Here is a 22,872-nt window from a genome sequence, read left to right on the forward strand (position 1 = left end):
TTCCCTCAGCAGAGCTCTTTCCACCAGCCTGGAATTTAAAACAAGAACAAAGAAGGAAATAAATTGTGCTGCTATTGCAAAGCAGTTAACAGGTTATCAACAGAAGTTCTGGCACTATTGTCAGCTTCAAGCCTTCCTCAATAATCACAGTAATTTTCTTAATTTGAATATCAGTGGTATAGAACTGTTTAATGGCATAAGAATCTTTCAGGTCACCTTCCAGCTTTTCTTCACAGTCACAAGGACTGGAAGGTACTGCTTTTTTTAAGGAAAGCAGCTTCTCAATATTTGTGGCCCTTGAAACAGGTGTGTGTAAAGAGGAAAAGCAAGAAGCCAGTACTGCTTTGGGGAGCAAAACCAGTGGCTTGTCACTGAAATAAGCAGCTGGTGAGGAGGTGACTCAAAGACCTTTTGCAATTAATCCAGTGCAGAAACTCATGTGTCATGGTCACAGTAAAGGGTCAAAAGTCCCCTGAGCATGGCACCAGAGGACTGGCAGGTCACAGCCAGCACAGCAGGTCCCCTCAGCAGCAGAGGATTAGTAGAGGGAAATTCTCAGATGATCCTGGAAGGTGGATTAAGCTCCTTTAAGACTGCTGGCCTTGTATGATGGGGGGCAAAGGGAAGGGAGGGAGTGAGGGGCATCCTCCACAAATCTTGGCCTTAATCAGGGGAAACTGCCTGGATGACTTCAGATTAAAGCTGCAGGACTTTTCTGAGACATGTCTGAGTGTTTGTGGTTTCCATTCCTGCAGGTATGGGGGATATGGCCGTGTCCAACTCCATTGGAAGCAATGTTTTTGATATTTTAATTGGCCTAGGCCTTCCATGGGCTTTGCAGACCCTAGCAGTGAATTATGGATCATACGTAAGTCCTGCATTTGTTCACATCATTGTTACTTATTCGTTACTTATTTATTTCTTTTTAATAAGCCAGATCTATCTAGGGAAAAAAAAAAGTCCAAAATTCTATGGATTTTATTTGAAAAAATAAGTAATTTTCTCTGTTACAGTATGGGAGAAGTAGAAGTTAATTGTCACTGGACATTTCCCATCCTTTTGAGGACAGGTACTTCCATTTCTTCCTTGAAGACAGAAGTCTGTGCTGAAGTAAGCTAGCTTTACTAGAGTGCACTGGATTTTCATACTCTTGGATGTATTCCAAGTAAGAATGACCCTGTTTTTAATAAGGCAGAGGGGATAAACACAAAGGTGAAATATAAAATGTAGATGAGATCTGTAGGGTTTTTGCTAAGAAAAATTCTGGCATTACTGAACTGTTAACACACTGCAAAGTGAAGGAAACTTAAATAATTGAGTGTTTCAGAGCGTGACCATCAGCAGGAAACTCTGCAGAGCTTTCCTGTTTAAGACAAAATTACCAAACACCAATGAACTTATCCTTTATTTCCCAAGTGATAAAAGAGCCAGCCTCTGCCCCAGAGCTGCTGCAAGGTTCCTTCTGAGAAGTAAAAGCAGGAGATGCCACCGAGTTCTAGAGGGAGGTCTCTGTGGCTGTTGCTGTTACCCGGACCCCACTCAGACAGCAGGGTAGGGCAGAGAGAAGAGTGTTGATTACAGTCACTGAGTGAATGCAAAGTTAAAATGCAGGAGAATGACAGAAGTGCTGAGCTTGACAAGTCCCTCTGGAGATTGTCCAGTCCCCAGCCCTCTGCTCAAAGCTGGGCCAGCTAGAGCAGAGTGCTTAGGACTTTGTCCTGTTGGATCTTGAATACCTCCAAGGAGTCTGCACTGCCACTCTCAGCACTTTGCTTTGGTTTTAACCACTCTCAACAGTCAAAAGCATTCTTACATTATAATGGGATTTATTACATACATATAATGTATTTAAAGTTGTGTGGTTCCTCTTGTCCTTTCAATGGATATCACACAGAAGAATCTGGCTGCACCTTCTCTGTGTTCTCCCATCAGGTATTTATGCACATGGCTCAGATCCCCCTGAAGCTTCTCTTCTCTAGGCTGAACAGTCACAGCTCTTTGAGCCTCTCTGTATGTCAGATGCTGCCATCCCTTAAATCTTCCCTGTGGTCCTTCACTGGACTTGCTCCAAGAAGTCCATATCTTCCTTGTATTGAGGAGCCCAGAACTGGACCAATGTGAGGAGAGAAGGATCATCTTCCTCTCCCTACTGGCAGCACTTCTCCTGATGTAGCCCAGGATGCTCTTGATGCTCCATGGGACTTCAGCTTGGTGTCCACCACGATCAACAGGTCTTTCTTGGCCAGGCTGCTTTCCAGCTGATCTGTGGAGTTATTCCTTCCCAAGTGCAGGGCTTTTCATTTCCCTTTGTGGATATTAATGGGTTTGCTGCCTGCACATTTTTCCAGCCTGTCCAGCTCCCTCTGTATGGCAGCACTGTCCTCCAGAGCACGAGCCACCTTCCTTGGTTTTGTATGGGCTGTGAACTTGCTGAGCCTGCTCTCTCCCCACCATCCAGTTCATTAAATAAGGCACCAAAATCTCTCTCCCCATCACCCAGTTCATTAAAAAAGGCACCAAAACCTCTCTCCCCATCATCCAGTTCATTAAAAAAGGCACCAAGCAGTCCTGACCCCTGGGGTGAGGCCCTAGTGACTGACCCCAGCTGGGCTTGGAGCACAGTGCTTTGGTTGCTTATCAGGCCACTCCACTGGCCACTTTTCCAGGCTGTTCTTCCTCTGTTTGTCTCTGAGGATGTTTGGGAGAATGCCAGAAGCCCTGCTAAAGTCAACATAAGCAATGTCCGTTGCTCTCCCCTCACCCAGCAAGTCCCCCCTCATCCTACAAGGCTGTCAGGCAGGGTCAGAGGGATTTCCCCTCCATAAATTAACATGTCTGTCCTTTGTGTCTTTAGAAGTGGTTCCCATGATCATGTGCTCTGTCATCTTCCCAGGGATCAAGGTCAGGCTGACCAGCCTTTAGTTCTTCACATCTTCCCTCTTCTTGGATATAGGAGTGCCACAAGGAAGCAGTGCTGCAGGAATAAAGTCCCTTTCTTTAATGAGCAATTTATCTGTAGCTCATCTGTATTTATGTGAAAAAGGATGAAAAGAAGTGGCTGAACAGAAGCAGCCAGCTTTCAGGGAGGCATAACAGTGTCACTACTGTTTTGCATACCCAAAATGTCCATTGTACAGTGTGATCACATGGTTAGAAAAGGCAGTCTTGGAAACTGCCCCACAATTAGCCAAAGAGAGTTTCCTCAGTTTTCACTTGCTATTCCTGGATTTCTCTCCAAATTCTTGGGTAATTGGACTTTAAAATAAAGCAAGCCCCTTTTCCCCACCCTTTTATTAGCAATTAATTTTTGAAGTATTACTCCCTTGCTAGCAAAGGCTGGCGTTAGCTGGCTCAGGTGTACCTTGGTGACAGTGCCTAGAGCTCCAAGATGCTGGTTGTCATTCCAGGAGTGTGGCATCATCCCTGGCACCCAGGTCAGAGGGGGCAGCACACGTAGAGCTCCAGCTCCTGAGGTCTGTCAGGCAGGAAATTCCCTTTGGGCTGCTTGCATGAGCAGGCCCTGATAACTGCACTGGGGCTTGTGGGCTCTGCCTGGTTGTCCACTGAATATCACTGGGAGTCAGAAGTACTAGGTGATTTCTGGGCTACTACAGGATTTAGTACTGCTCCTTTGGTGTTGGGCAGGACCCAAATGTGTCTCTGTAGTATCTCCTCTTTGTAAGTGGCTTCATGTGGAATCAGGACTTGTTGTTTATTCAAGCTTACTCCATGGGATGGTGTCTGAGTGGGGAAAAGGCAGCTTTGTGATCTAGCAGAATGAGTCAGGAAAAGAGCAGGAGGAGGACCTGTCAGAGAGACAAATGGGCTTGCTGGAGTCACAGTAGGTGAATGCCAGAACTGGAAATAAGCTGTGAATCCCTGGAGACATGTGTCTAAATCTCACTTTGATTGAGTGCCTCTCTTCTGACTGCTGCTTCCCCAGCCCCATTGTCAGTTTATGCTTCAGTTTAGTATTTATTTTATTCTGCTTTCCTTATTACAACAAGGGAGAGGAAAACTATGATTCTCAGGCTGCATCTTGGAAGCATCTGTCAGGAGGTTTTCCTTCTGTGTTCCTGCTTTAAATGAAACATCTTCCCCTAGGATGTGGTTACACTGCAAGTGCCTCACCCTTTGCCTTCAGCTCAAGTGTCAGTTCCAGAATTCCTGGCTTGGACCAATCCACTGACCCTTTTTCCATGAAAAGCCAAATCTGTTCAGGATTAAACTTTCCACATCAGATCCCTTCTGTTTTTACAATGCCAAGTCTTTAACCCAACCATATGTTTCTTATTTCAAGGGTCCTTGTTTCTGAGCACTCAGTAATGTCCAGGTACTAACTGTGCCTTCCTCTGCTTCCCACTGGAGCTTCCACCTCCCCTGCTCACTTGGCCACCCTCTTGCAGCAGCTCTCCCCTTCTGTTATGTACAGCTAATCTGGCAGGCTTTTGGAGGAAAAGCAGCACCCTCTGGCCCTTGAGAGTCCTTTGACATTTTCATTCTCTCCTCTCTTCCAGCACTGAGTCCTGGACACGTTGCTGACACTGTAATCCAGCAAGCATCCTTCCCCAGTGCACCTGGCATATGCAGAGTGGAAGGATTTTTCCTCCTTGTTTTCTATCCAGTTGCTTTCCTCTGGAATGTTTTTTTTTTTTTTTGCATGTAAACCAGACATCATCCAGCAGTATTTCAGAGAACAGGAATTTTAGCCTAAGGATAAAGAGCCAGGTTGATTTGATCACGTCAGCGTTTGGGAGTATAATCATGTCAGTCCAGTTTGCTCCTTTTACCTGATAACTTCAGGCAGTTTCAGCAAAATTTGACAATACATTAGAAGTCTGAGAGACCTGATATTCCTTCCATGCAAGCAAGCAGCTTGAGACAGCAGAAGTAATCCCAGTGCAATCGTATTTAGGCAGCAGAGGATGCAGAGGGAAGCAAATGCTTGCAAAGCACAGATGGAGATGGGAAGCCTCACTGCTCTGCTCCTCACTGACCAGTTGATTTTCACTGGTTGAATTCCAAGGCACTGTTTGTTAGGACAGAGCTGGCTCCCTGGCTTTGTGGCAGAGAGATTTTTGGGATAATTCTGCTGTAGTGGAGCAAAATTGTCCCTGCCAATCCTCCTATCACTACAGGAGCTCTCTCCAGCTATAGCTCCTGCATCTCCTCATGATACTCTTAGTGGCCATGTGCAGCACTCCAGGGGTGTACCCTCTGCAGAATGAATTTTGTGATATGGAGCAAAACAGGGACACTTTCTTAGAGGTCTAAAAACAGGTTTAAGAAGGAAATTCCATTTAAACATGGAGCAATGCATCAGTGTTTGAAGTTCCAGTTTGCTTAGACCGCTGTCTCATGGCAAGACCTCAGGAATGCTGGATTTAGACTGAATTTCCACTGCCAGGGAGAGACACTGAAGCAAAAGGATACCCAGACATCCAGAAGACCTGCAGCTTTTTCAGCTGAGGGACTGGAAACAAAGCATAGCCCTTCTGAAATTCCTTACTGGGGTAATTTCTGTCATATTAAGGCCCTGAAGCAAAACCAGTGTGGGTTTTGGCAATAGCTCCTTGTTTTCCCTTAAGCAGCTGCCAGAAAAGAACTTAAGAATAGAATAACTTTTATATCCATTGTTTTTCCTCTGCTGTTTGGCTTCAGCCTTGGTTACCACAGCAGCATGGGAATGGCTGGAGCTGGTGGCAGCCTCTTTGCATTTGCTGGCCCCCCTGAAACTCAGAGGAGCAGTCTGTCTCAAACTCAGATTCACAGAGGAGGCTGTGAATGTGCAAACCTCCTGTGCATGATCAGCCAGAGCAGCATTTTCTGCCTTGCTTCAGCCCCTACACACAAGCCAGTCCTCAAAGGGGAGTTTGGGAATACTGATTTTTCCTCCTTGCAGCATGAGGGGGTGCTTCTTCTGCAGCCTGTTGTCTCTTGGGGAAGAGGCATTTCCTACTCTTAAATGAACAGGGGACTGGAGTTTTCCTTATGCAATTAAAAGGACTCCTCCAGCTGAGACTCATTTTCCAGTCTTTGCCAAAACCTGACATTATCTCCTCCCTTACTGTGAGTTTTGAATGTTTTGCTGCCCTTGTTTTCCCTGAACTTGCACATTTTCACATATCCCAAGGAAATGTGTTCTGTTGCCTCTTGCAGGAAATGCCACTCGTCTCATGAGAGGGCTGCTTGACTATTTCTGCCCTAATTTGACAGATCAAGGACACATTTTTCTTAAGCTTCTGTTTCAAATTTCAGAATCTTCTGGGCTTCTGTGCTCATAATTAAAAGTCATGATAAGAAATGGGGTAGGCTGATGATCACCACAGGAGTGGAATCAGTTAAATCTGCATTTCCAGAGCTGTAGACTCATGGGAAATCTGTGAAACAGCAGAAGGTAGTCCAGAGTCAAATTCAGGAAAAGAAAGGGTTTGCCAGGAAGCTCATTTGGCTGAACTAGATACACATTACAGCTGGAATTTCTGGAAGAAAAAGTGCAACTCTTTGAGTAAAAAACAAAAATTCCTGGTGAGCTCAAAGTACTGGAGAAGGTGTGAAGGATTCCAGATGCTTCTGCTGAGGCTCAGGAGGTGATGTATGCATGGCACCTCCCTGCCATGGAGCAGATAGAAAAGGGACAGAAAAGGACAGAAACCACATGTGAAAAGGGCTATAAAATAATTGAGAAGCAAATAAGAAATAACAGAAGAACAGCTGGAACAAGTGGTGCTCACACTGCCACATTTGCTTGGCCCACATCGGAACAGCATGATGTGTGTGGCTCTTACTGCTGTAAATAATTAGCATACATTTTCTGCTTCTGAATTATCCCTAATGGCATCTTTTATTCCCCTAAATGACCTCCAAGGAAGAGCCTTGCAGATAGTCTGAAGAAAGCAGCACCAAACTTCTCTTTTTTGAAGCAGTGTTCTCAGCAAATTAGACACAGAGGCCTTTGGAATGCTCTGCTGGTTTTATGGAGCATGAAGTTGTAACTGAGAAGCAGCGTTAAGGTTAAATTTTTGCACTTTAGGTTAAATTCAGACATTTTCCATGATAAAATAATTCCATCTCCTTAATTTGCTTCTTTTTCCTGTAGATGCCTTTCCAATTGATACATTTTATACTGACAGTTTTTAAAAATATTTGCACTAGTCATACAAAATTCCTGACCAAAATTCAGACAGGAATTTATTGTAAAATATTATCCCTTTCCTAGCCAGCTGCTGTTCATTTGAGATATAGCAGGGAAGGCAGCTTTAAATGTGTATTTCAGTTTCAGTACACAGAGTCAGTGTAGGGCTTTTTTGAGCTTCATAATAATGGAAATGCAGGTTAACTGTTACATGTGGGCCATTTGAACTTTATAATAATGGAAATGCAGGTGAACTGTTACATGTGGGCCATTTGAACTTTATAATAATGGAAATGCAGGTGAACTGTTACATGTGGGCCACTCTGATGGGTGAAAGCAAGAGAGGAGGAGTGGATGCACAGGAATGACTGAAGCCAAGCAGGCTGGTCCATCTCTGAAGTTTACATTAGCAGTGGGATCATGACATTTTTCATCTTCTGTTAGGCAGACAGTCCCAAAATCAGTCTCCATGCCCTAAAACAATCCAAATCCTCATTTCTTTGAGCAGTCTGATGAGAATATTGTATTTAAGATGTAATGGCCATAGGAATGTAATGGTCTTGCTGCCCATCCATACCCTTACAGCACAGTCATCCTAAAGAAATCCTCCAGCACCTTTCAGAAAAAAATTATCATCATGGTTGTAGCCTTTTTTATGGTGTCAGCAATCAGTAGGGAACTCAGCATGTGTAAAGGGAACAGCAATGCTCAGTCAGCGTGGATTGGCTTAGAAAATCCTGGGTGAGGATCTTCTCACCTGGGTGCAGGTGAGAGTTCCCAGTTGTCAGGACTGATCATCCTTTCTGACTCCCCCTTCAGTGGTCCCTGGGGAGGGAACCCAAATCATTACTCTGGATTTAGGAGCAATAGTGGGGTGAGAATGATTTCTTGGCTGTGGTACAAAATGATACAAGTGTATCTGTATTCCTGCAATCTTAAAATTGTAGTGCTGCTTGACATGTTAGCAATCCCCACTTCACTTGCAATTGGGGTTCTTTATAATCTGACTAGAAGGATGGGAGCACTGAGAAGCCAACCTTTCCTAGAAAAATGTCCCTTCCACACAGTAGCTCCTGGAGAAGTGGCTTGAGAGACTCCTCTGAGTGCTGCCCTGATGATGCTGCCCTGATGATGCTGTCTGACGTCATATAACAATGCCCAAAAGGACAATGATTAAGTTCCCCAAGAGAAGGATGGGAAACCAAGGATAATGATTAAGTTCCCCAAGAGAAGGATGGGGAACCAAGGAGAAGTGTGATCCTAGCTGAGGAGCAGGACTGGAGAGATGGCTTTACTCCCTGTAGCCTTCCTTTGTAACATTTGTTTTATGTCTCACAAAAATCACATTTTAAGAAGTATTTGGACCTTAAAGATGCAGGTGAGTTCCTTAGGTTAGGCTCAAAGCCTGTAATAGTGGCAGTTTAAGCTTCCCAGCTTTGTGGAACTGCATCTCAGTTCTTCCCTTGGGCAGTGACTGTAACTGGGGCTCTGCCTGAAGACAGCTTGCACCAGAGCCTGTGATGTGCCTGTACACAGCCCTGCAGGCAGCAAATTGTCTCCTTGTCTGATCTGCCTCAGTGCTAAATCATGTCCAGCCTATGTTAGTGTGCCATGATGCACTGATAGACAATTTTTCAGCACCTTAGGCTCTGGTTTTGAGATTACTGACTTGTTCCCTTCACCAAGAGGAGTAAGGTTAGGGAAGAAATAAGGTGAGAGTGAGGAAGAAATCAGGCACTTGTTGTGTCCTTGTTTATTTTCCCCCACTGTGAAGCATTAATTGGTGACTGAGTGCAAAATTTCCTTTCCCCTGTTGGTTCTTACAGGACTCATATAGGAGTTAGAAAATGTCATGATATAATAGTACAAGGGATGGCAAAGCTCAGGTGTAAGTGGAACACTGTGAAATGTTGTCAGGTCCAAAGGACTTTGCTCTAATAACACTCCTTCTTTGGCAAAATAGGGAGTAGGCAAATTTATCTGCCATGTAATGCTCTGACTTGGCATTTACAGCTTGCAAGCCACTGTTGAGCAGCTCAGCAGTTTAGGATTATGGAGGTAAAAGCAGAGAGGAATATTGTGTGAAATTGTGAGATGGTTTGATGAACTTCCTTCTTTTACAGATTCGGTTAAACAGCAGAGGACTTATATATTCTGTTGGTCTCCTGCTGGCATCAGTTTTTGTCACAGTATGTATATAGACTTTTGTTCTTCTTTTCCAAAAGAGGGATTTTATAGACATTTTCTTCACCTGCTCCTTTCACACCTCCAGCTGAAATAGTGGTTGCAAAGGCTGTTGTTATGGGGTAGGGGTGCTCCCTGCTTGAAAAGCTTCCCAAGGCCTTGATTTGGCTCTTTGCAGGAGCTATCACTCCATGGGAGTTTTCCATGGGAGGAGCCTGGGAGAGCCATCAGGAATTTCTGTGCTAGAGCTGAAGCAGGTCCCTTGATGCATGATGAGATCCATTGTCCTGTGAGACAAGCAGCCAAAATGCTGAGCAGGTTGCTTGGCTCTCTCTAGGATCCTTCTGAAATACAGCACAGGCCACAAAAAACAGTGCCTGACAGTGTTTCTGTTGAAATCAGTACTTGGTGTTCCCTGGCCTTACCCAGAAATGATAGAAGAGGAATGATGTGACATCTTCCAAGTCTTGAGGTGGGAGGGGTGTCCTGTGCAGTGCACACCAACACAATTCCCACATACACAAGATGTTAATCTTTGGTGGGTGCAAACTATGCAAAGTCAAGCAGTCTTAGACTGTGTGGCTCTAGATTGAGATGCAGAGGAGCACATGAAGCATTTTCAGTTAAAAAAAATAAAGGAACCTGGCCTTTAAATCCATTTCTGATCGAATTAAGTGGGATTGTTCTTGCCAAAGTTAAATTCCCTGCAGAAACCTAAGGTGAGGTGATACAAGTCAGGGTGGCCTTTGTGACTGCTGCTCTGATTCACTTGAGCTGTGGTTTTCAGCTCACTTGGTGCAGTCTGTGATTGCTTCCAGCTAATCATCATCAGTAAAGGGACAGCCCTCTTTTGGCTCCTGTAGCTGAGGAGGGGATTTACCACTTTGTTCAACATGTTCCTGCTGTGGTGGCTTACTCTGTGTTTATTGTAGGTTTTTGGTGTCCACATGAACAAATGGAAACTGGATAAGAAGCTAGGGTGTGTGTGCCTTTCCCTTTACGGCATCTTCCTGTGTTTCTCCATCATGACAGAGTTCAATGTTTTCACTTTTGTGAACTTGCCAATGTGCAGAGATCACTAACCCAGGTGGCAGACTGTCGGGAGGAGCTTCCTTTTTACCTGTGCAATACAAGCCACGGCTGGAATTCCTGGATGCAGTGCACCTCCAAGTCGTGACCTATATCCTGTTCACTGTTCATAGGACCCGTGGCCCCGTCTAGGTTTGCCCTCTCCCTGGCCCCCACAGCCTGGAACAACCCTTCATCCATGTGAAGAGCTTTTTTCTCAACATCCGTGTGATTTCCTTGCTCAGTTTTTGAACAGTGTGACTGAGACTCAAGATGAACTGGCTGCTAACTGGCGTTAAGCCAGTCAAAACTGGTCTGCTACAATTCCTTTTTTTAAGTTATTTGATGGAAGACTAATTAATTTATGACTTAAGACTATTGCTACAAAGCAGGAGAGGGTACGTCGTATGGAGGCTGACTTTCAAGGAGAATAATTTTTTTTTTTTTGGTTGTGGAGAGTGTTTTTTGTTTGTTTTTAGCTTTTAGTTTTGGGTTTGCAGGGTTTTTTTGTTTGTTTGGGGGTGGGGGTGTTGCTTTTGTTCTTTTTTTTTTTTTTACTTGCCAGAGATCAACGTCCTCTCTTGCATCTTCTCCTCCTGAGTGCTGGGTCTCCTGTAACAATCCAAAGGCCACAGGGCAGTGTAAAGTGAAAATGCAATTCAAGGTACTCAGCATAAGAATGGATAAAAGAAGATTGTCAAGGAAAAGACTGATGACTTTTTACTATAAATAATTAACCTTGTACAGGTTTGTTAAAGAATGCAAGCTAAATGTGGATTCAAAGGGTAAACACTGCTACCATTTTACTATGAATGTTGGAGTTTTATTACTAGGGTGTTTGTTATTTCCAAGCAATAGTTTGATCTCCAGCCCAGAAGGGCTACCAAGGAGGTGTCCTGGTTTTTAATGGTCTGTACATGGAAATGGAAGGTCAGAACTTTCTCTGCTTCATCAGATTTCTTGTTTTGGGGGGGATTCAATAGTTCATGTCTTACTTGTTCTGAGAAGGACATAAGTACATGTGAAAACTTTTCTAAATGAGTTACAGACACTGGTTTCTTTAAGAGGAAAGAGGCATATTTTGCACAGACATAGTTACTGAAGTCATAATTTGCCATTCTTTAAAGAATACACTGGACCTGGCCAGATATTTTTCGTCTTAAGCAGCTGAACTTATCTGATAACAGATCATGTGGATTCATCACCTCTCCCTTTTGGGAGGGAGGAAGACACAGACAGAGATGGCACATTTTAAAATGTGGAATATCTTCAATGCAGACTCGCTCACAGATCTTAAGTTATTGTGAAAGTTTAGCTATTCATTGTTCCAATATCCCTGCTAGATTTTGTATAATTCTGTATTAATATGCAGGCAGATTCCACCCCTGAGAAACACCATCACTGCTTCATTTGTATGTATTGATACTGTGCGTTCCTGCCACTGCGGCTCTTGTATTTACTTTGAGCACTGATCACTTCTGATCCTCCTGCATATGTTCTGCTATGAAATGTATTAAGAGACTACCAGCTAGGTGAATGTTTTTGTCTATGGTACAAACAGTGGCAAATAATAGTAAAGGTACAGCAAACCCTACAGAACAGAAAGAAAGGAAAAAACCTGAAACACCAAACCCTAAAATATAGCAAGAAAAGAAAGCGCTCCAGTTTAAAAGAAAAAGGAAGAGAGCCACGTTGTGTTCACAGATGAAAAGCCAATGTTTTTTTTTTTCATTTGCACTTTTGGAATTGATTTTTTCCGATCTGATTTTCTTTGGGCAAAATGTTGTAAATGAAAATATTTACACCCTGTGGTTTCCCTTCAGCTGAGCAGCTGGTTTTCTTTGTTTGTTACACCAAACACGGGGAGGCACTGGCAGCTCTTGCACTGTGTGTGGCAGCGAAGTCCTGTGGAAAAAACCATGTCCCACTGGGAACAGCATGTGCTGGTGGATCCCTGGCAAGAAGAAGAAGAAAAGGTCCAGGGACAGACAGCAGAGAGAGTGAATGACATGCCTGCATTGCCACTTTTCATCCTGGAAAGCAATTGTGTTGCTGCTTGTTGAGCTCTGCAGCTGAGGTTTGAGCAGCCTTCTCATACCTGTGCCCACGGGACATCCCCTTGTGTTAGCAAGCCCACTGTACCTTCCTGTTGCTGGGTTTTTGTTTCTTTTGTTGTTGTTGTTAATGAGATGAATAATAATAATAGCAACCACTAAAATGCCTAAAATACTTCTGTAAGTCAAATGATGTTTGCAACGATGTGGCACACGTGTCACTAAAGCCACCCCACAAACACGCAGCTTCACTTCATAGCGAGTTGCTCCTAAGCAGCGTGTGTCCTTGCTGATAAGGGGAAGGAATAAAAGAAGTTTCATATCAGGGCCTATTATTTCTTCTATTTTGAATATTTATACTGCTGCTCCAATGGAGCCAGTTGGATCTATTTCTGCGAAATAGCCATTACCTATCCCATGGCACAAAAACTACACGTGTATTTCTTAGGAACTTTTCCTACTGGTGTGCGTTAAATACTGTAGCAATTGTAGTTTTGTGTTGTGTGTAAAACCTGAAATACCTTGCTTTGATACTTGTGTGTGTTGCCAGAATGTTCTGCAAGCAGCTTGTTCTAAGCAGGAGCAAAAGGTATCTTGAACTGCCGTTACCTGTGCCGTAGATGGCTCGATAAGCACGTCCTAAAGCGATGCTTTCTGATAGATGTGCTGATGATTTGCAGCAAAGTCATCAGGTCCAAGCCTGCTTTGGAACAGAGCAGACCAACTGAGTGTGCCAGCAGGGAGAACACCTCTCATTCTTGTTAGCACAGTCACGGCCTGTGTAGAAGAGCAAAAAACCGGCAATTTTTGGCACCCTTCCTGTACGCTGCCTCCAGAAGTGGCATGGACAGTTCTCTTCCAATGCAGGCCATACTCAGAGCTTTACCGGGCCTTGCAGAGGACTGAGTCTCCCAGGAGTTCTCTCCTCCCAGGGGGTTCTCTCTGCCCTCCCGAGGTCAGGCTCTGGAGGACAGCCAGTGCCTGGCTGAGTGTCCCCGTGGGAGGCTCTGCTTTGCCCATGGCCGCGAGCCGTCGGCGCATGCAGGGCTCAGGAGCCAGCCAGGCTGGCACAGCCACTGGGGCTGCAAAGAGGGAGCTGAGGGGCTCTGAGGCTCAGGGTTGGGGGCTGCAGGGAGCCACCAGGGAAGCTGGGTTGTGTTGGGTATTTTGAGCGTGACTGTGATTCATTTGCGGCTTTCATCTTCTGAAAGCAAGGGTCACCTTCGCGTCTGAGGCTGCTCTGGTTCTTGGACCAGGCAACTGTTTTTGTTTCCATTCCTTGCAATTTCAGATGATCTTCAGTGAGTATTTCAAAGGGAGATTAAAGAGCCTTTTTCTCCATGGAGAGGCTTCACTGCAGTTCTTACTTTGACTTAGATATGTGACCCTTGGCTGGCTTCAGATCTGCTTGACATGGATGGCCTTCCTTTGACAGTGGTTCAAAGGCAGAATGACAGGACAGGGTATGATAAGAGATGGTCTTAAGACATGTTGGGAAAACTGCTTTTGTCCCTACCAAAGGTGAACTTTTTACTTGCCTTTTTTCTCCTCCCCCCTTTTTGTTTTTTAATTTTAATTTGCATGTGCTGCGCTTTTTAATAGACTTTTTATGTGATAGGAACACCAATATGAAATGTGTGCATGGGAGATTTTAATTTGCATAATTTGTTGGTTTTGCTGTGATGCCACTTGCATGCTTAGTTTCCAGATCTCTGTCCTCAGCTGTGCCACTGAAATCAATTGATTAACTTTGGATTTGTGATGGTTGTGCTTGTGGAGAACAAGGTGCAGGACTGGCTTTTTTCCTTGACAAAACAAATCAGGTAGAACGGCAGTCATGCTTTAGAAAAAACAACATTCAAGGCAGGAGGAGTAACCTGAAGGTAACTTTTAATACCCCTCTGTCAGAACAGGGATTTTTATGTCTTTTCCAATTGATACTTGTGAGATAAAATGTACATTCAGTATTGTTGAATAACTTTTTAGAAAACCATAGCTTTCTGCTGACTGACAAATATTTCTTATATTAAGATTTTTGGAAACCCTAATCCTTTCAATTAAAGTTCACAGAGATGCAACAGTGTGAGGTTTGTCACTTTCAAAGTTACACCGCTGGAGCTTTAAACTCATTTAAAAATATATTTTAAAAATCAATCTCAGTGGACCCTGCTTACCTGAATTTAATTCTGCCTTGTGCTTTCAAAGTTTTGCTTGATCAGCAGCCACTGCAAGTTAGTCTAAAAGAGACTTAAATCCTGGTAAAAATGTCCCTTTTAGACTGGTACAACTTTAACTCGATCAGTTTAAAGCCATGGTTTTAAGGAAAGCAGTGGAAGTTTGAATATTTGAAAGACCTCATACTCAGATTTAAGGAGCTGCAGAGTCTGAGTGTGCTGAATGGATGCACCCAGCAGAATGCAGGGCTTAGTTTCAGGAAGGGATTGTTCAGTATTCAGGGACTTGAGTGAAATCTGACCTTTGTGAAATCAGGGGCAGAACCCCTGTGACTGATGTAGGGTCAGTGCTGTGTTTGTAGCAGAGTCCTGGAAGGGATGAGGACACTGCATATTTTTGGGTGAGTGGCCTTTTTATTTTCTTACCTGAATAGATAAATGACTATTAATTAATAAGACCAAGCACCTTTAAGGGAATTTACATAAATACTCTGTTACCACTTAGTGGCCTCAAATCTGAAGCACAGTTCCAGAAAGCATCAACTTCTGCCCAAACTGCTTGCAATTGTCTGGCTGAATCTGCAGAATCAAGCTCTGGTGAGGATTTGATCCCTGCCTTTTGGAGAAGTTTCACTTTATTCTGGTAAAGCAATAGGGTAAGGAATGGAAGTCTGTTTAGTTGTGCCCTGGGGATGTAAATTGGCTATGAAATGGATTATTTGCTGGCCTGAAACAGTCTGACATCTAGGCCAAGTTATCCAAGTTTGGGTAGAAGCACCTAATTTGAGGAAGACCTCCAAAAAAAGCAGATTGTTTTAAGCAACACATTTTTATATGTATTTATGTAGCAAAAATGACTTTATTGTGGTATTTTTTAGATAGGTTTCTGTTTTTCTAATAGACTTGCAGAACAAGTTTGTAAACCCCCCACACCAGAACAACCTGACAGAAATCTTGTCAGTGTCATCTGTCTCTGCCAGGTAGGATTTGAATGGTGCTAAAAGTCAACGTGATAATTTTACAGCAGCAATTCAGCACAACATTTTTACTGCCAGCTGAGGAAAACCACACCACTGCATGCCTGCCCCTGTGAGGATGTTTGTAGCTGGTTACAGCTCCTCTCCAGTGCTGAGCATTTGTCCCTGAGGTTTTCCATTGGTGTGCCCAAAATCTCTCCCAGGGGCAGATATATCCCTGTACACCCAGCAGCCACCCACTTTGCTTCCTTATTTTACCTTGCTCCTTGTGTTGCCAGGATTCAGAATTTTGCTTTGACTTTCTCTGTATCCCTCTGGCCCACGTGCTGCTTTCTGTAACACAGAATTAATGCTCTGGGCCAGCACAAATAGTGTGGAGGTTTTGATCCAGTAAGCTGATGGGAGAAAATGCAAGGAGATCCTTGCTTGGCACACCAGCCTGTGAGCACCTGGCTCCAAACAGCACAAACTGCCTGCCTGGAAAGTGCCTGGAATGTTCCACTGGGATAATCAGGCACTGCACAGGACATGGGAACACTTCTCACGTGTTTTCAGAGACTCCCTCAAGGGAATTTTGCACCCTGTGCAAAGACATGCATTATACAATAAATATAATTGATCTAATTAAGGGATTTTAGATCTGACCTGGGCCTTTTACACTTTGTGAAACCAGATTATACTATGGGAGTTTTACTGAGGGACTTGGTCACAAGTTTATATAATTCATTGTCAGGTTTTTAGTGGTTTTTTTAAAAATATATGGACATAGATTTGTATTCAAGCAAAATACAATATTTATACATATATATACACTTTACCTAGTAAAGTATATGTGTGAACTGTTGTTAAATTGAAGCCCTGTGGTAACCAGCTATTTCTGCATAGGAATAAATTCTTACCATGGTAAGTGCTAAGATACTATAGGTGTATGAGTATTTAAGACAGTCTTACACATGCCTATTTATAAACTCAAGCAAAGTTTTTATTTGTTTTAGCAAGGTATTGTGAGTGGTGCATGGCAGATGCCATGCATCTGTGTAATACATCTGTGTACATTGAGTAATATTTCTAATTATTGTTAGTCATTTGAAATTCCAGTTCTATTGCTGGATATAAAGTCAGCTTTGAGGGAAAAAAAAGAGCATATGTGAGACATTGAGGAGGTCAGAAAGTTCTGTGCTGCAGTATTTGTGCATTTTATTTATTTATTTATCAAACACAGAGTGCTGAGCCCCTGGTTCAAGGAAACATTTCCCCATGCGGGCAGAAGATTTAGGAACCTAATTTTGGTCCCTTCCTAAAGCCAATGCCAGGTTTCCCTGGGTCAGGGGCCAAGCAGACTGAGCTATTTAAAGCATCATTCTGTCCTTTTAAGTGGCCACAAAAAAAGGGGTGAGACCTTCTCAAATGGTTCTTGTAACTTTTATTAGTAGAGAAGCTGAGAAATGCTGAGAGATCCAAAGATGCTTCTGCAGGTGATGTAGAAATATGTAAATAGTAAATACTCCTTGCACTTTTAATACTTGTAATGTCACTGTCACGAGGTACCATTTGCAATAACCAAAACCCACATTTCATAATGTCTACCCACAAGTAGACTTTTTTATTATTATATTTAGAGGTGTTTTTTTTTTTTTTTTGTTCCCCCTTTCTCATTAAGGAATTCATTTTCCTTTTATATGTTTTCCCCAATTCTTTTCAACAGTAAGTGATTGGCTCTGGTTAAATGTGAAGATCCCCCTAGACCAGGTGTCATGTGCCAGCTAATGCTTGGGGGAAGCTGGCATTTATTGTCCCAGCTTTATGGCAGGGCTGTTCCCTTTTACAGCAGTCAAGGACCTCCCACCTTGAAATCCTGCAGTAAAAATGGTCCCACCACCCACAAACTCAGCTCTCCCCTGTTTCCACCACACTGCTTTGGTTTCAGGGGGTCAGCAGATCTCCAGTGTAGAGGAATCTGTCACATCATCACTATCAGGGGAGATACACTAGGGCTTCCTGGGGGAACACACAACAGCAACAATGGAATCCTTTTACAGATGTAAAAGGACTTTACAATGTATTCAAGGGGACTTTATTTTGCCATCTTTTAAAGACATGGGGCAATTTTAGATCAGGAAAGAAATAAATGGAAGATGAAGCCTGATTGTACAAAGTACAGCCCTCAATCTTTCATGAAGGTTTCTAATAATGTGCAAGTTTTGCATAGAGTGAGCTCCCATATTCTGTCAAGCATAGAGCTCAGCTGAGTTTTTCATCCTTGGTTCTCAGAAACAATCTGTTCCTCTCATGTTTCTCACTGCAGTCAGGAGCATAACATGCATTCCTGTATCACAGAACTGCCTTGTGAAATTGCTTATAGGTGAAGTGAGCAAGCACAGAGATTGAACCACAACAGGTTTTTGAAAGAAGCCAAAGCATGTTTGTGTAGTAATTTCATTCTGATTTTGTTTAATGGATGCCAGGAGCAAAGGACACAGTGGGAATCTGTAATCATGCAGCGCCAGTGGAGAACAAGTGCACACGAAAATAGTATGGCACCACAAAAATTTGTCTGTAATTCAGTTTCACAGGGATCACATTTACATGAAGATTTTCCTGGATGCTACTTGATCTGTGCAACCCTTGGTCTTTGGTCAGGACAGGTGAGAAGTACTCTGTCCCTTTCTGAGGGAGAAGGGAGAGAGATGCCTAACCCAATATCTCCATCTCTTCCCCTGGCTGCATGGATGTGCCAGTCACAGTCTGTGCACCTGAGAGTTCTCTGGTGTGCAGTAAAGATTTAGGGGTGAATTTTAGTAAGCATTCCCTTGAGGAGCAGTGTGATTGACATCACTGTCCCCCCTGGTAAAGCTGGGAATCCCTACTATGCAGGCAGTATTGTGTGAGGTTACTGACGGAACGTTGCCTTCATCCTTGCATCCAATCTTTGCTTTCAGGACTGAAACACTACTCAGAAAATGTTTGTAACAGTTTGGGGGATTTGTTTGGGTTTTTTTTAAATTCTTTTGCTGTCTGTCCAAGTCCTGTGCAATATGAAGCCTCCTGGCAAGGTCTAGCAGTGGTTTGGGTGTTCCTCTTGCTGGTGCATTCATCAGAGCCCCAGCCAGTGGGACATGTGGGAGGGTGGGAGTGCCACTTCTCCTGGGTGTGTGACAAGTGGAAGGGGCACTTCTGCCGAGCACTTGGCACAGGCCTGGCACTGGGAGTTGAGACTCAGGTAAATCAGGATTCCAGAGAACAAAAAGATGAGCAGACAGACCTGTTAACCCTCTAGTATGCTGTGCAGCTTTTAGCCCCTTCCAGTGTTTTTTCCAAGCCAAACCCAAGCTGATGTGTGTACATGGGTGCCAAGCCAAAGGCAGCCAAGCTCAGCAGCCACAGTGAGCCTGGCATCACCAAGGCATGTGGGGACAGCCCCAGGGCCAGCTCTCCATTCTGGGCAGGGGGGAGGATGATGTTTAAATCATTTCAGGGCCCAGCAGTCAGCTGTTAAAGATCTGATAATTTCACAGAGCTGTAATTGAAAATTTGGGTTTATTCTGAAGTTTGTTGTTGAAGTCTTAGGCTGCTGAATGTGATCCCTGCTGTGGCTTGTTCTAAACCAGAGGGCTGAGAGTGTGGCAGTCTCTGAATCGTGGGTGTGGAGAGGTCTCTGCTTTGTGATACAGTCACAGCATCCAAGCTGCAGGGAGCACAGCAATAAAAGTGACTGATAGGAGCACTTTCTGTTTGACTGGGGATCAAATGACGCTGTCTGGGTCCCTTATCTCTGGGCAGTTCTGTGATGCTTCTAATCATAAGGAAGAAAATGCAGGAAAATGGAACTCAGTGCAAATGTACATATATAATGTATGTTCATTTACAACCAGCAGAAAGCAAAACAAGCAGTGGTTTCTAGTAATATAATTCTACTCAAAAATAGCTTTCTATTAAGTCAGCTTGAATATGTTAAAATGGTGGAGCCACAGACAAAACATTTGTTACCTTTTGAAATTAGTTGCAATGGTTTTGTCATACTTGTACAAGTGTTATAAGGTCAGCCTTTCTGTATGTTTTACAACTTAATCTAGAGTAGTCTTCTATGCATAGCTGTTCCACTTGCCTGTGTAAGTTACAAATCTAACAGAAATGAAAGCATGCATTTTTCTCTGTTTGCTGGTAACCTATGAAATTAGAAACTTGTATTTCTGTGTTTTTAATGTGTTATACTATAAACAAAATTCACAGCACTATTGTCTATGGAATATCAAAAAGTTTTATCAGAATGAATTACTTTAAATGTTTTGTCAATTGATTTAATAATGTGTCAGACATCTACACTAAGACAATATAACGTTTATCAATAAAAATATCCTCTCTTTGTACTAACTTAACATTTCAGGGTGTGCTTGGACATAGGACTAGAGCACCCCTTTGGGTTCCAATCCCAATGATTTGTTAATTTTTGGCTTAATTTTAATTAATGAGAGTACTTCATACCCCTTGTTTGACCTGAGCACTGGATTAGGGAGCGAAGGAAGAAGAAAAGAGAGTTTTTATTCTTTGGATTACCTGTGGCACTGAATGTGTGTTTGCTGTAAAGGTGTGTGCCCCACAGCAGTTCCTTTAGAAGTCATCCAGTACATGCTTCAGCTAAATTCAGTTTCATCATTTCCTGAGGAATCCAGAGTAACCTGAAGGAAAGGTTTGAGCTCCTGGCATGTAGCTGGGTCTGGCTGCCTCACCTTAACCACCTTTACTTGTGTCTATGTAACATCTGCTGACAAAAGGATCTGGGCTTTCTGAAGTGCACTCCATGTCTCCAAGAAGCAGTGCTGTGTCTCAGGCAGGTTATTTGCACATCCACAGCTCATTCCAGGTGCAGAAGAACCCTGCAGTGCAGGAAAGGCACATGTGCTGATCCTACACTCCACGAGTGCAGGGGTGAGGTGCAGCTTTTGATGTTAATGCAGAAAATGGCTTTGATCGGTGCCAGCCCAGTGGTTGTCTTGAAAACATTTTCCATTGGTGTGATTGTTTGCTTTCCATCTCTGTGTGCTTGCAACCCAAAGCATATGCTGGAATCCATACAGATGCTCCATCTCTCTAGGTATTTCCCCATGACTGGTTTTCTGGTTCAAGGATAATCTTGTTTCTTGTCACAATTTGGTGCAGCTCCAGTTGCCTGTTGGTCTCTGAAGATGCTCTCACTCCCTGCCCCGTGCCATGGTGATATGACAAATGTGCATCTTTTTTGATTCTGCCTTGCATGCTTCACTTCAGAAAATTTTTATGTAGCTTACAGCCTGGAAAGTTAGAAATTGGTTTTCAGAGATCAGGCAAGTATTTGAATTTCTAACCACTTTCATTGAAATTAGGAAAATCAGAGTGTGAAGGCAAACCATCATTGCTTTCAATGGAGTAGATATGCATGAACATGTATTCATATTTATGTATTCACTTTGCTGCTTTAGAAGCTGTTCCTGTGTTGCCTTTACAGTTATTCTTCAACCATCACAAACCCTGACTAAGCAAAGATGTGAATTCTTAGTGCAGAACAACAAAAAACAAAAAAAAAAAGCATCAGAGCAAAAGTACAAACCGGTTAAAAGAAAACTAACACTCCTCTCCCACATGACTACCTTAAATGCAAAACTGGAGTACAAATCTGGGGTTTTTTCCCCTTTTGAGAAAAAAAGGGGAAAGAGCTTTACAGAAGCCTGACTTGTGTCTTTGCAACCCCAGAAGTTATTTGCTTTGAAATAATACTGGCAGAAGTAAGAGATCTGTTCTCTGTAAATTGCAGATAAAAATCTCCCTCCAGGCTCTGCCCACTTGATTTTGACCTGTTTATTCCAGCAGAAGGAGTGTGTGCATGCTGGGCAGGTCATGGGGCTGCTTGGCATCCCAAAGCAATGGGGTTTTACACTGCAGGAAGGCTGGGCCATTTCCATACAGCCCTGTGCACACCTCCCAGCTCCAGGTGAGACTTCCTACCTACCTGAGGCTTCTCCCCACCTTTGCACAGGCATGCCAGGACATGGACATCCTAGACATGCCAACCACACCCTGGAAAAGAAGGGCTTTAGCTGTTAGAGCTTTTAGTGCCAAAATCAGATTGTTCTGCTGCCTGAAGCTGGGCAGCCTGCGGGTTGCTGCTGGGCTGCACAGCTCCTGGAAGTGCCGCTGGAAGTGCAGCTCCCAGTCCCTGGTGCTGGAGATGGATGCACAGGGGTGCTCCCAGCACACTGTGCTGGCTGGGAAGCTGAAGCACAGGAAACACGTGGCCATGCCTTGGGAGAGCAGTGTGGAGACACTGGGACTTGGGGTGAGCTGCAGGTTATGTTGGGTTTGTGTGGTTTCCCTCCCTGCTCAGCCCTCTGGGCACAGCTGAGCTCCTGCCCACTTCCCGCCCAGCTGCCTCCAGCAGGCTGCAGCATTCAGAGAGGAGGAGGAGGAGGAGGCTGATCTTCAGCCTCAGACTGTGGGGAACAAACAGCACTCTCTTCACAGTGCCAAGCAAGTCGCTAGAGAAGAGTAGCACAGAATGAACAAAAACAATTGAATGCCACAGCCTGGAGAGAGCAGGTGCAGTGAAACTACTTCAAACTGTGCACACTGGAAGATTTTACAAGTGAGCATTTTAAAAATAACCAGGGAAAAGAAAAAGTGGCATAATTAATATATCAGCTGCAATGCAAATGTCTCAAACAAGTAACATTTTAAAAAGAGAACTCTGCTTTGTGTGTGAACTTAAATCAACACTTGTCCTGCCTGAAATCCTTTTGTGCTGACTGCACGGAGAGCTTGGATTTTAGGAGTTTATTTTCTAATGTTGCAGAGCAATGCCATCTAGGGTATAAAGCTTTACAGTTACCAACAGGAATGCTATCCATCCCTAGTGACAGAGCTTCCTGGATTGAATCTTTATAACTGGTTCATCACATCTGCATTAGGCCTGTTGAAATGTGCTCATTTTCAATATCTGTTTCCAGTTTTCTGGACTATGCTCAGTTGTCAGATATTAGTGGATTGTCTTGTCTCAACTGGAACGTAATGAATTTCTGGATATATCTTATTTCCTCCTTAAATCCTCTTGTTAGCCTTCATCTGTGCAGCTTAGCAGGGATTACTGATGGTCTCTCTAATCTTCAGCTACTCGAGGAATCCACCATGGCTGTGATTAGAGCCACAGTACACTTGGGCAGCAGATTAAAATATTAAACCTAACAGGCCAGATCTTGTCATCCTTACTCAAAGCTTTTTACTGTGTTGCTGAGGCTGTACTGTTCAAACCA

At 43.6% G+C, this 22,872-nt stretch overlaps 1 protein-coding gene across 2 annotated transcripts in view; it reads left to right on the forward strand.

The window, feature by feature from the left end:
* The window catches only part of SLC24A3 (solute carrier family 24 member 3), a 105,921-nt gene extending 88,698 nt beyond the window's left edge, over positions 1 to 17,223 (forward strand). For both annotated transcript variants that reach the window (XM_054290526.1, XM_054290527.1), the window contains exons 15-17: positions 756 to 868; positions 9,259 to 9,324; positions 10,252 to 17,223. In XM_054290526.1, the coding sequence (XP_054146501.1) occupies positions 756 to 868; positions 9,259 to 9,324; positions 10,252 to 10,401 (329 nt within the window). In that variant the 3' untranslated portion in view covers positions 10,402 to 17,223. The remainder of the gene's footprint in view (positions 1 to 755; positions 869 to 9,258; positions 9,325 to 10,251) is intronic.
* The last annotated feature ends 5,649 nt before the right edge of the window (positions 17,224 to 22,872 follow it).

The sequence above is a fragment of the Melozone crissalis genome, unplaced genomic scaffold, assembly GCF_028551555.1.
Source record: "Melozone crissalis strain CALT ecotype California unplaced genomic scaffold, PUWL_Pcris_2 ptg000081l_1, whole genome shotgun sequence".
In the NCBI taxonomy this organism is placed as follows: Eukaryota; Metazoa; Chordata; class Aves; order Passeriformes; family Passerellidae; genus Melozone; species Melozone crissalis.